This window comes from Saimiri boliviensis, chromosome 18 (assembly GCF_048565385.1).
Source record: "Saimiri boliviensis isolate mSaiBol1 chromosome 18, mSaiBol1.pri, whole genome shotgun sequence".
Lineage (NCBI taxonomy): Eukaryota > Metazoa > Chordata > Mammalia > Primates > Cebidae > Saimiri > Saimiri boliviensis.
In genome coordinates this window covers 7,643,501-7,656,208 of record NC_133466.1, presented here as the reverse complement: position 1 = coordinate 7,656,208, position 12,708 = coordinate 7,643,501, and the positions used below count along the sequence as shown (strand labels likewise).

The 12,708-nt window shown below is 40.8% G+C and overlaps 1 protein-coding gene across 1 annotated transcript; it reads left to right on the top strand.

Moving 5' to 3' along the window:
• The first annotated feature begins 611 nt into the window (after positions 1–611).
• Positions 612–8,946, top strand: KCNJ15 (potassium inwardly rectifying channel subfamily J member 15). The gene is made up of 2 exons (XM_074389277.1): positions 612–704; positions 2,917–8,946. Exon 2 carries the CDS (start codon positions 2,935–2,937, stop codon positions 4,060–4,062), a length of 1,128 nt encoding a protein of 375 aa, XP_074245378.1. The 5' UTR covers positions 612–704; positions 2,917–2,934; the 3' UTR covers positions 4,063–8,946.
• The last annotated feature ends 3,762 nt before the right edge of the window (positions 8,947–12,708 follow it).

Genomic DNA, 12,708 nt, shown 5'->3' with positions numbered 1-12,708 from the left:
CATTTTAGAAAAGAAGATACAAACGAACCTCTTGAATTTAGAGGAGATCGCATGAAACCGTGGATGTTTAAGGGAATTTTGTTGTGGACTGACAGGAACCCTGGGCTAACTTCCTAAGACTTTGGACCTGGATCTTTCTGCCAGGACCCAGCTGTGTCAAGTGGGATGGTTCTGACAGTCTTTTCCACTCTAATGTCCTATGACTCAACAGTAGCAATGCATTTCCACAGGCGGTAAAAATATCCTAGACTCTTCCCTTCCAGCACTCACTGTTCACTTCCTCTGCGCTTCCCCTTCCTGCCTCCCCTTGTGCCGGTCAGTTCATAGCGGGGCTCAATGAGGGTGGGTTAACCCTCTCTTTCCAGGGTGTTTTGCTACAAAGCTCCCTGCAGGGGCTGGGAACTCTGTGGTAAGGGCTGTGGCTGGGGTTCAGCTTCCTTCTTACGTCATTCCTTGAACCTTTACCCTATTCTGTGCACTGTGCCAGATTACCAGGGATTGGAAGGTAAATGCCATGGTGTAACTCTTAGAAAATCATCCGGGGCCGGTTTTACTGGGGTGCACTTGGTAACCACCTATGAACCCATGTGTCCCTCTTTCTTTCAGGCAGTAGCAGAATCCCATGGTAGCCAGGTGGGTGAAGGGGACCGAGGACGTTCTACCTGCCTTGAAGAAGACACCTGACCTGCGGAGTGAGTGACCAGGTAGTAGACGGTTCTGAGGCCATCACACATTTGAGGGAGGGAGGAGGACAGAGAGGGCCATGGCAGCTTTTGACTGCTGACTGCCAGCTGCTCTCTTTCCCACAGAGAGACGCTGCACCCAACACACCCAGAGGCTCTAGGTCTTGTCCTGTGATTTCTATCCACCAAGCCTTGATAGGAGGGACAATCGATGCCATTAACTCCAGCACTAGATACACAGGATTGCAGCAAACACACTCTCAGCAGAAAGAGGAAACAGATCCAGTTCATCCCAAGCCTGGCTGGCTGCCCCTTTGAAAGAAAGTTTAAAACAGAAACTTCATGTTGCTGCCTTTATAAAAACAGGGCCAAGCTTTCCAGAATCTGGTGGAGGGCTGAGTGCCCGCACGACACTTGTGTATCACTCACACTGGAAAACTTAAGCTTCTGTTTTTATTTCAGTGGATTGAATGGCATGCAGTTTCCTCAGCAGTTTGAAAAAAAAGAAAAAAGGTGCATGCAGTCACTTGCAAACAGGCTGCATTTGTCTCTGCTGGTGCTCATGTTACAAGCTGGTCTGTGCATTTGGGCTTGCCAGAATGGCGTTTCATTTCCAAACCTTTACTGTGGTCACTTTCCTCTTCGTTATACTGAAAAGTGTTGCTAAGGGTATAGTAAGGCCCTAGTTCATCAACCAGATCCCCTACTTTTCTTCCCGTACTTAACTTGATCCCAAGAACAGTGAAATTTGCTTCAAGGTAAAGAAATTCTGAATAATTTATGGCCCTTCTTTGCAACAAAAACGACTTTCTAAGAAAAAAACAATTTCAAGGGAGCATTTAGTAAATAACACACTCTTAATAATGTAGCAGGAAAATTAAAATGCCCAGCAGACCCCTTACATCCTGAACAGGTGTTTGCTGCTAATGGATACCATTTCCATTTCCTTGAAGGGATTTGCCCAGAGGATTACCTCCAAAATTTCTATTGAGGTAATACTGCTCTAGCAGAAAGAGCATTGCATGAATCATAAACCACTATATATCAGTTCCTTTATAAATGGGGAGTTTTTTTTTTAATTCTTAAAATACCAATGAAGTGAAGAAAAACATGCCACACAGGTACTCTGTAATCACCCACATTATCTTTCTCAAGGAATGTGGGGAAATTTATGTCAGTCACCAGGCAGGTACTATAAGATGCTGTGGGCCTCATAGTCAGCTTGTTCCCGGCTGTTAACTTGGAGCAGAGCGTTCCCTGGGGCTGAGCGTGGAAGCCCAGCACTTTTTATAGGTAGGTCTTTTCTGCTGCAATGTTAGATGCCTATACTTACTGACTTCTTCATTTGCTCTTTAAAATGGATTTCTCCTGCTGGTTCTACTTAGTTCTAAGGAGTAAGGAAGAATTTTGGTGCCATACCTAAATATCATGTCTAAAGTGACATTGGTAGCACTTTTCCAAGAATAACCAGCATATTGATCAAGCCATTAATAAAACCTAAATTTGCTATAATAATGTTTTGGGTTGTTTGCTAACTAAGTTTTTTCCAAAGTCATAACAAAATTAGAAGAGGTTGTAGATTCTTAATTATTCATTAGATTGGGGGAAAAACGAATTGCTGTTACTAAGAATATCATGCAAAAGGTAGGTTCTAAAAAATGCATTACTACCAACTGAGTTTTAAAGGTTTATACTAATATCCTCCATAACAAGAAGTATTTCAAGCATGGTACTAGATTTATACTCTGTCAAATAATTTTAAGTGTTCTATAATTGGGAATACATGGTAGCTGACTAACAGTAAACACATTGCTCTATGAGATATATGCATACAAGTTTATCATAAAAAATAGCATAACTTCTGTTTTGGAATATGAGGCTCTGTTTTAACAGTTTAACTTATTCAATAGTAACAAAACCCCTGAGGAATAGGCTGTATTACCATTTTAAACATTGGAGAGTGGAGGTCCAGAGAGGTTAAATAGCTTTCTCCAGGTCACACAGCTGATGAATTGCAGAGTCAGCATTTAACCCAGGTCTGCTCTTTTGCGAAGCCTCTGCTCCTCACTCTACCCTACTGACCACCTAAGCACAGATCAGTTAATCTTGCCTTCAGAATTATCCTTTCTTGCGTACTTCCGTATACATTCGTACTTACTTCACATAAAGATTCTATTTTCTGGAAGTTCCACCATGTACGACCGTAATGAAATGTCTTTGTCATTTCTCTAAGTGTTCCCAGATCCCGGCAATGGATTCCATTCACATGGGCATGTCCAGCACTCCTCTGGTGAAGCACACTGCTGGGGCTGGGCTCAAGGCCAACAGACCCCGGGTCATGTCCAAGAGTGGGCACAGCAACGTGAGAATTGACAAAGTGGATGGCATATACCTACTCTACCTGCAAGACCTGTGGACAACGGTTATTGACATGAAGTGGAGATACAAGCTCACCCTGTTCGCCGCCACTTTTGTGATGACCTGGTTCCTATTTGGAGTTATCTACTATGCCATCGCATTTATTCACGGGGACTTAGAACCCGGTGAGCCTATTTCAAATCATACCCCCTGCATCATGAAAGTGGACTCTCTCACTGGGGCGTTTCTCTTTTCCCTGGAATCCCAGACAACCATTGGCTATGGAGTCCGTTCCATCACGGAGGAATGTCCTCATGCCATCTTCCTGTTGGTTGCTCAGTTGGTCATCACGACCTTGATTGAAATCTTCATCACCGGAACCTTCCTGGCCAAAATCGCCAGACCCAAAAAGCGGGCTGAGACCATCAAGTTCAGCCACTGTGCAGTCATCACCAAGCAGAATGGGAAGTTGTGCTTGGTGATTCAGGTAGCCAACATGAGGAAGAGCCTCTTGATTCAGTGCCAGCTCTCTGGCAAGCTGCTGCAGACCCACGTCACCAAGGAGGGGGAGCGGATTCTCCTCAACCAAGCCACTGTCAAATTCCACGTGGACTCCTCCTCTGAGAGCCCCTTCCTCATTCTGCCCATGACATTCTACCACGTGCTGGATGAGACGAGCCCCCTGAGAGACCTCACACCCCAAAACCTAAAGGAGAAGGAGTTTGAGCTTGTGGTCCTCCTTAATGCCACTGTGGAATCCACCAGTGCTGTCTGCCAAAGCCGGACATCTTACATCCCGGAGGAAATCTACTGGGGTTTTGAGTTTGTCCCTGTGGTATCTCTTTCCAAAAATGGAAAATACGTGGCTGATTTCAGTCAGTTTGAACAGATTCGGAAGAGCCCAGATTGCACCTTTTACTGCGCAGATTCTGAGAAACAGAAACTCGAGGAGAAGTACAGGCAGGAGGATCAGAGGGAAAGAGAACTGAGGACGCTTTTATTACAACAGAGCAATGTCTGATCACGGGGCACCATGCAGGTTTAACCCCGCGCGCTGTTTCCGCATCAGAACTCCCTTCAAACACAAAGACTGCTGGGAAGACAAAAATGTGTAGACGCACTCTAAAAACATGCACGAACATACAAAATCAATCTTTTCCTGTGATCGTGTGGCTAAACCAGCATTTCTATGTTTGAGAGAGTTCCTTTTAACTGCTTTATCTGAAAGTGAACTCTTACAATTCAGATTGTGTAAAATGGGGCTACATTTCTAAGAGCTTGGTGTAGGGCAATTGGAATAATGTCCTGTTAGATAAACAGACACTTAGCAATGCTAACATTAAAAGTATATGTATTTCTATACAAGATTATTAGCTGTAATATAAGATATTTATTTAACCAAGTATCAATGACCTTATGGCCAAGAGTTCATTGATCTCATTGCTTTCATTGATCTCACTGCTTTAAAACATGCTGTTTTTGTTCAAGCAGAAAAAATATTATAGATAATGATTGTGTGATAATACCTGAAAAGAGGTAGAGAGACTCTGTTCACAAAATGTAGTAATTTCATTTTTACCTTTCTTCAGTGGACTGAATTCTATGAAAGGAAATTGATCAGATCTGTAATTCACAACTGTGGAAACCTATGCAAATGGGGCTGATGCCATTGTTTCCTCTTTTTTTTTTTTTTTTTGGACTGTACTATCCTCTTTCCATTCAAAACGTTTCGATTCAAAATGTGGTTCACAGACCCGCCACATCAGCACCATCCGAGAGCTTATTAGTAATGCATAGATTCTCAGGCCCCAGCCAGACTTACAGGATTGGGGTCTGTATCTTGACAAGACCGCCAAGTGAATAGTGTACAAATGAAAGTTTGGAAGGTCTGCTCTGGACAATGTTTCCAAAGCAACTTTCTGAAGCCATGTGGAAAACTGACTCTGTGGGTCACCTATCCCCATGCCATCCAGACCTGGCCTCTCTTCAGTTCATTATTATTGGCCAATATTTCTTTCAGCCATTTCATTTCTTATCTATTAAAATGCCTTGCCCATAAAGGAATTGCATGTAATTATCCCCTGACATTCCAAGAGCAAAATAAAGCTCTTGAGAGTAATTGTTGTCTCAGTTATGCCTGTTGATTACAGTTAGCACAAAAGAAAAATTCAGCTGCCTGACAATACAGGAAATGTTCTCAGAGGCTGAAGTTTGTAAGGTCTGGTGGGGCCATAAGGAAGAAGAGGAGCTGAAAGTAAGGAATTCATAAACAAGATGACTCCCTGATGCAAGAACAAGATTTGAAAATCTCAAACCTGTAAAGAATACGCTTGATATTTAAATAAAGCTTATACAGAGAGGTAACATTTTGCCCCTGCCAAAATTCAGGGGTCTGGTGCTCTGCACTCCTTTGAGGCAATAATAATAGTAATAATAAATGGGCTATGACTGGTTAAGTGTCCGAAAAGTGAATTCTCATTTCATTCAAACAGAGACAGATTTGCACATTCACTCAAGCAGAATGTGACCATGAATGTTCAGCCCATGCATACATACAAAGATGTACACGATTCCCCCCACTGCACACAAATACTCACATGCAAGCACACAGATACACATACCCTGGCTCTTCAAGCATAAGCAGGGGAGCCATCAGTGAAAGACATTTTCGATTAAGACAAGTCCTTGACAGACACGTTCATGTCTATTTGGTTCTATAAAAATATGAGCATTGGGACTCAAAGCAAAAGGGGAAAATAAAATTGGATTCAGGTTATCAGTGAAATGATGGTATAGATTACAGCAAATCTGGCTATATGTTGATGGTTGCTTTAGATCTCCATTCCTTAAAAAATATTACATGTCAGTGTACTTAGATATCTACTTATCTCTTTTAGTTATTACACTTGCTATTTTTTACTGTATATTGTGGTATAATCAACAAAAAAATAATGCCATGGGCATGTTTAGACCTTTTGTGTTGCACTATTAAATTTTTTTCAGAGTATTTATATCGATGCTAACTTTGTGATTCAGATTAAAAATCTTGCTCACTTACAGTGTATATTGTACAAGGACATAGCCTAAGAGTCAGAAAAATTTTTGTATTTCATTCAGCATGTCAATTTCAGCCAAATTTGGAAGACTTGACTATCTGACCTTTTGTGCTACACACACAAAACAAATATTGGAGTAGAAATACCACCTTAAAAATACATTTAGATAATATTGCAATCACAGTCTGTTAAAATTAGAAATGTAATTCAAATAAAAATCAAACAAAATAGTTGTTTCAATTTATCTAAATATCTGGTCCTAAGAGTAGCTTTAGAATACCTGGTTTTTAAGAGTGTCTTAAAAATCAATATGTGTATAAGTCAATAAATCATATTTTAATATTCAATAAATAGCTCTGAAGCTGTATCTGGTTTGAAGCTTACCATTTCCCTGGCACCTTAACTATCATTACTTCGTGCATAATACTTTCATGTTACCATGTTAACAAAGGATTTAGGTAGCAAACTTAATTTATTATGTCTGGTCAGTCTTCTGCTTGAAACAGATTCACCCTCAACACCCAACTAAGGAGGAGCCAAAGTAGTGGAGTATTCCTGACCCAAAAAGGCTTTTGAATTTTGAAACATTTCTAATGTGTTATGTTTTCTCAATGAGACCATTAAAAAACGTTGTGTTCCATTTGAGAAACCACAGAGTCAACAGCAGTAAATCAGTGTGCCCCACAAGCCATGTCTTAGTAATAAAACAGATGGCGCTCACATGGTGCCTGGCAGACAGTGACTCTGGGCAGCAAAGCACTGAGTCGCCCAACTCTACTCCTTTGGGATGGGGTTGGGAGTCACGCATTGGCTCCCTTTTTCATCCTGGGGAAATTACGACACAAAGCAGAGTGTCCAGAAAGCTAAAGAGCTGGTTTAAGGTGGGAAAATGCCATGAATTAATGAACCAGATATTTAGATAAATCAAAACAACTATTTTGTTGGATTTTTATTTGAATTAAATTTCCTAATTTTAATGGACTGTGATTTCAATTTTATCAAAAAGTAAATGAAGATACATTTTTAAGGTGGCATTTCTACTCCAGTATGAAAGAAAAAAAAAAGAAAAAACCAGTGGCGTTTCTACTGTGGTATTATTCTCTCTTTTGTTTGAGTCTTCAATATATATGCCTTACCTGGAGGGAGAAGAAGAGAAAGCAAGAGAAAATTGAAAGCTCTAGGCCTTTAACAAAGTTTGGTTCTGTACGCTGTCATGATGTGCATGCAAAAGGTCAGACATTTGACCACATGGCACAGTGAGGACTCTCAGACTCTCAATTTTGGCTTTTTTTTTTTCTTGCTAGACTTTCCTTTGCCAATTACATATCTGAAATAACTAGTTTTATCATAGCTTTCCATGATGCCATGATGTGATTTTTTTTTTTTTTAACTGAAAGGTATTAGCATTTCCTGTCTTGATTTCCAAGTTCTGTGGTGTGCACTAGAAATCCAGTCTCTGGTTGTTAGACTCTGGGTATGTAAAAGATGCTCTTAATTTTCTTCCCCTGGGGAAGACTACACTTGAAGGTTTAAAGCTTAACATTCACTTCTAAATGATTAATTGCAGACACTTTACCCTTTGTGAACTTCACATTATCTTTAATCAAAGTGATGTCCCAGTCAATCCTGGGACCTGTGGACAGCAATGAGTGGTTTTCTGCTCTCAAAACTAATGTGACTTCTGAGTAGTAGTAGAGTCTCCAGAGTTAAAATTTGCAATAAAATTGTGTGATTAGAAATTAATTGGGATTTTAAAGGATAAGGAGTTATTTGCCTTATTAAACTACTAGCATTTGTCAGTGTCAGTAAACTCTGTTTTTTGTTTTGTTTTGTTTTGTTTTGTTTTGTTTGTTTTTTGAGACAGAGTTTCACTCTTGTTGCCCAGGCTGGAGTGTCATGGTGCAATCTCAGTTTGTTGCGACCTCCACCTCCTGGGTTCACGTAAATCTCATGCCTCAGCCTCCAGAGTAGCTGGGATTATAGGTGCCCACCACCATGCCTGGCTAATTTTTGTATTTTTAGTAGAGACGGGGTTTCACCACGTTAGCCAGGCTGGTCTCGAGCTCTTGACCTCGTGATCCGCCTGCGTCAGTCTCCCAAAGTGCTGGGATTACAGGAGTCACTACGTCAGGCCTTGTTTTTGCTTCCCAGGAGGAGCAATTCCCCTAGACTTCTAAGAAAAACTAATGGATGTTTTCTCAAAGTTTTTCCACTAAATACTTTAAAAAAACATGAGGCAAAACTAGAGCTTCGGCCACTTCACTTCACCTTAACCCTCTGGGCCTCGTCATCTGGCACCCAATTTCTTTTCAACATGACAAATGTTTGGTTGATGGTTTCTTCATATTTGCTGTTCATTCTATTAAGTCAAATAAATTGGTGGGTTAAAAAATAATCAATTCAAATTAGGAATTTGTGGACATTCAGATATCCACATATGGAGAACAGGAATTTTTACTTTTCAGTTGGTACGTTGGCAATGCAAAAACACAGAAGACCAAGAGAAGGTGGTTGATTGGAGTTGATAGTTAATAGCTAATAAAAGACCAGGTGCAGTGGCTCATGCCTGTAATCCCAGCACTTTGAGAGGCCGAGATGGGAGGATCACAAGGTCAAGAGATGGAGACCATCCTGGCTAACATGGTGAAACCCCATCTCTACTAAAAATGCAAAACTTAGCCAAACGTGGTGGTACACGCCTGTAGTCCTGGCTATTCAGGAGGCTGAGGCAGGAGAATTGCTTGAACCCGAGAGGGGGAGGTTGCAGTGAGCGGATATCGCGCCACTGCACTCTAGCCTGATGACAGAGTGAGATTCTGTCTCAAAAAAAAAAAAAAAAAAGAAAGAAAGAAAGAAAAAATGTAGCTTATAAAAATTACAAAAATGGATGGATGGCAGAAGTCCAAGGACACAGGTGATCCATGAATATAAAAGCCAAGAATGTCATCTATGTAGGGAAAGGCTATGTAACCTGAACAGAACGCCAGAGAGCTAGGGCTCCCAGGCACCCTGTATGTGCAGAATATGTCCTCTATGGAACAATTTTTGTTTTATGTGGACTTTGTTAGGATACCCTAAATACCTTATATGCAACCTTTTTTTTTCCCAATATATTATAAAATTGCCTAAGAAATTAGAAAAATCTTCAAATTTGACTGGAAGTCCTGAATAGTTATTTGTCAAATCTGACAAACCTACAGAGAGTGTTCACATAATCCCAAACTATGCCCATTTTTAGAAGAGAAACAAATACATGCTTCTTTATTTGGAGTTTATGATATATACAGAACTAGTAGCAGAGGCAGGAAGTATTCCAGAAGCATATTTCCCTGGCTTGCCCAATTCGCAAGAGAGAATTTCAGCAGAACACAGGGAACCCAGTCTTCAACACTTCTGTGTGCAGTGCGGAGCAGCGAGCATGGTCTGACCCTCCACAGCGAGGAATGGTCTTCCCTGGGGTATCACCCTAGAAAGATGGGTTCAAAGTCACCCTCCACGTGGGTGCACAGGAGCCCAGATTCTCAAGCTCCAGCTGAAGAATTAGGCTTATGGTGTTACAAAAGAGTCCTCCTAAAAGTCCATCACCAAGTTTTGTTTAGTTAGCAACCCTTGCCACACGATGTAGTTCTTAGCTATAATTTTATCTTTATTCAAGGCCAAATCTTATCTAGTCCATGCCTTCCCACATACTTAAAATTCCTAATTTCACCCTCAAAAATATTTAAATAAATAAAAGTTAGATCTACTCAAATAAAGACTCCAAGGGAATTGCTATAATTGTTTATAGTGTATCTATATCCTTAAAAAAAAAAAATCAGACCAGGCGTGGTGGCTAACGCCTGTAATCCCAACACTTTGGGGGCCCGAGGTGGGTGGATCATGAGGTCAGGAGTTCAAGACCAGCCTGGCCAAGATGGTGAAACTTCGTCTCTACTAAAAAAAAAAAAATACAAAAATTAGCTTGGCGTGGTGGTGGGCGCCTGAAATCCCAGCTGCTCAGGAGGCTAAGGCAAGGAATTGCTTGAACCAGAGAGGTGGAGGTAACAGTGAGTCAAAATCATGTCACCTTACTCCAGCCTGGGCCACAGAGTGAGACTCCATCTAAAAAAAAAAAAAAAAAAAAAAAAAAATCAGAAGTTGTTGACTCTGAGTCAGGAAATGCATGACCTCTCAGCTTACTGTTACTTTATGCAAATTTACTTAATATTATAGAAAAGTAAAGAGCTTCCAAGAAGGTGATTGGAAGGAAGTTCAAAGAAAAGATTTTTTTTCATTCACTGTAGTTTTAGCTGTATTCTTTCATTTGCAATCAAATCTCAGGATTAAGGATGTCGTATTAAATCAAATCATTACAGGAAGTATGACTGTAACAGGGGCTTTTTACAAAAACAAACCTCCAGATCACAAAAGGAAGCTGTATTTGTGTGCCGACATGAAGTAGTAAATAGCAGACAGGAGACAGGCAGGACAGCAGCTGACTTGGATGCATTCTTTAGGAATTATTTCTATACAGTGTCATGGAATTGTAAGTTTCAAAAAGAAGGCTTTTGAAAACAGAATCTCCATTCCAGAAGGACCGACTCCAAAGACTCCAGAACACTACTTAGTGAAATTCATGGGACCCTTATGGTGATGAAAATCCCAAACGACATGCAGACAATCCCACTACTTGTCACTCCTGGCAGTGTGTATTTACCAAATTTTGATCACACTCTGGTCTCTTGCTCGATAAAGAACCACATCTGATCCTTAGACAGTGCTGCAAGATGTATGTCCTTGCTTTCTCATGGTTCTTAAACTAGTCTCAAGCTTGGATTTGCTGTAGCAGAATGGTGACTCGTGTTTCTCAAGGCTGAGCTGCTATTTGGTACATGTTGGAAATCTCACTCTAACTGTGTATGCGCTGTCATCTCTGAACCCAATCATACAATGACCAAACAGCTTTCAATATGTACTTCTGTATGCTATGAATTCATCCCTCTATTTGTCAGATCCTTTATTTTCACATGTGTCTCCACCTTTTTTCTTCTCTCTTCTGACTTATGGAATCACTGTAACCTGTGACACAATGGCAAATACATGAATGCTAATTTTACAGTTTTGAGTTTCTTTTTGTTTCACTGGAATGCTAATGGTGTTATAGTGGTGCTCTGACAAATGGAAATCTAATATGTCCTTAGAAAGTTCAGAGGTGAACTTATTTGAAATAACCTTTTACAGTGATGGCAACCACAATAATGTGGGAATGACCAGGTCCTAAAAACTTATCAAGGTGTTACTATATATCAACACCTAAAGAAATGTATTTTGCTTCTTTTCTAACACCAAATAGAAAATGAAATCCCTGCCTCATCTCTACTTTTTTTCTCTCTCACTCCATTACTCAGGCTAGAGTGCAGTGGCTCACTGCAATCTCTGCCTCCACAGGTGCTTCTCCCTTCTCAGCCTCCCAAGTATCTGGGATAACAGGTGTGTGCCACCACGCCTGGCTAATTTTTAAATTTTTAGTAGAGATAGGTTTTCACCATGTTGGCCAGGCTGGTCTCAAACTCCTGACCTCAAGTGATCTGCCCATCTCAGCCTCCCAAGTAGTTAGGATTTCAGGCGTGAGCCACCGTGCTCAGCCTTATCTCTCTTTTTGTACCTGATGCTCTCCTATTCCAGAGTGATCATTTCATTTCAGTCAATGACTAAAGTCAAGCAACCATTTCATAACAAACACCCTTTCAGCACTGCAACCCTTACCAAAGTGCCTTCTGTGCCATCACTCCTTTACTTGGATGGATTAAAAGAAAGAAAACACTTCATTGCCTAAGTCCTACAGGCATTAGTATGGGCGTGACTATAAAGTGGCATGTCTCATGAAAATCCACGTAGCCAAGGTATGCATCCAGAACGGCAGCTGTTATCCTCTAAGCAGTTTCCTGAGAAAACTATAGCCACATGCAACCAGGTAGTTGCCACAGCTCCGAACATTCCAGAGTCTCTCTTTTACAGCCCTCTCCTTTGGAGTCTCGGCTCACTCTTCGTAACCTTCTCAGGGGTGGCCAGGCTTTGTTCTTGGAGTGAGCATGTGACAGATAGAAATAAACAAGGCTGGTGCAGCTAGCAGGAGTTCAATGTTGAGGCTACTCTTTGAACAAAGAGGGAAAATGTCTTCCAGAAAGTGCACAGTAATCTGGAACACAGTCATGATGCTAGCCAGTGGGACACATTTTGTTAATTTTAATTTGCTTGGAAGTTTTCAGACAAGTATTATTTTCTACCCCATTATCTTAAGCATTGCTTGTCCTTCTAGGGTGACCTTGGCTGAAAACTGAGCTAACCATATCCAAGTAGTAAGATAGCATTGCTTTCACCACACAATGTCCTTGGGGCAGAGAATAAGGGGAATTTGTCATAGCCACATGGGAAGCTCTGTCTCTGGGCTGGATACACAACATCCTGGCAGGCATAATTTCCCTTCTCAGAAATCTTGTCTTCATGAATGTTAGACAACTTTAATGGTTTAATTTTCATGCAAAAGTCCATATTCTTTCCAGAAACTCCGGCTTTGTTCAAGTGATTATTTTCTAAATCACTGTATTCCTTTACTGGAATTTAACACTTCC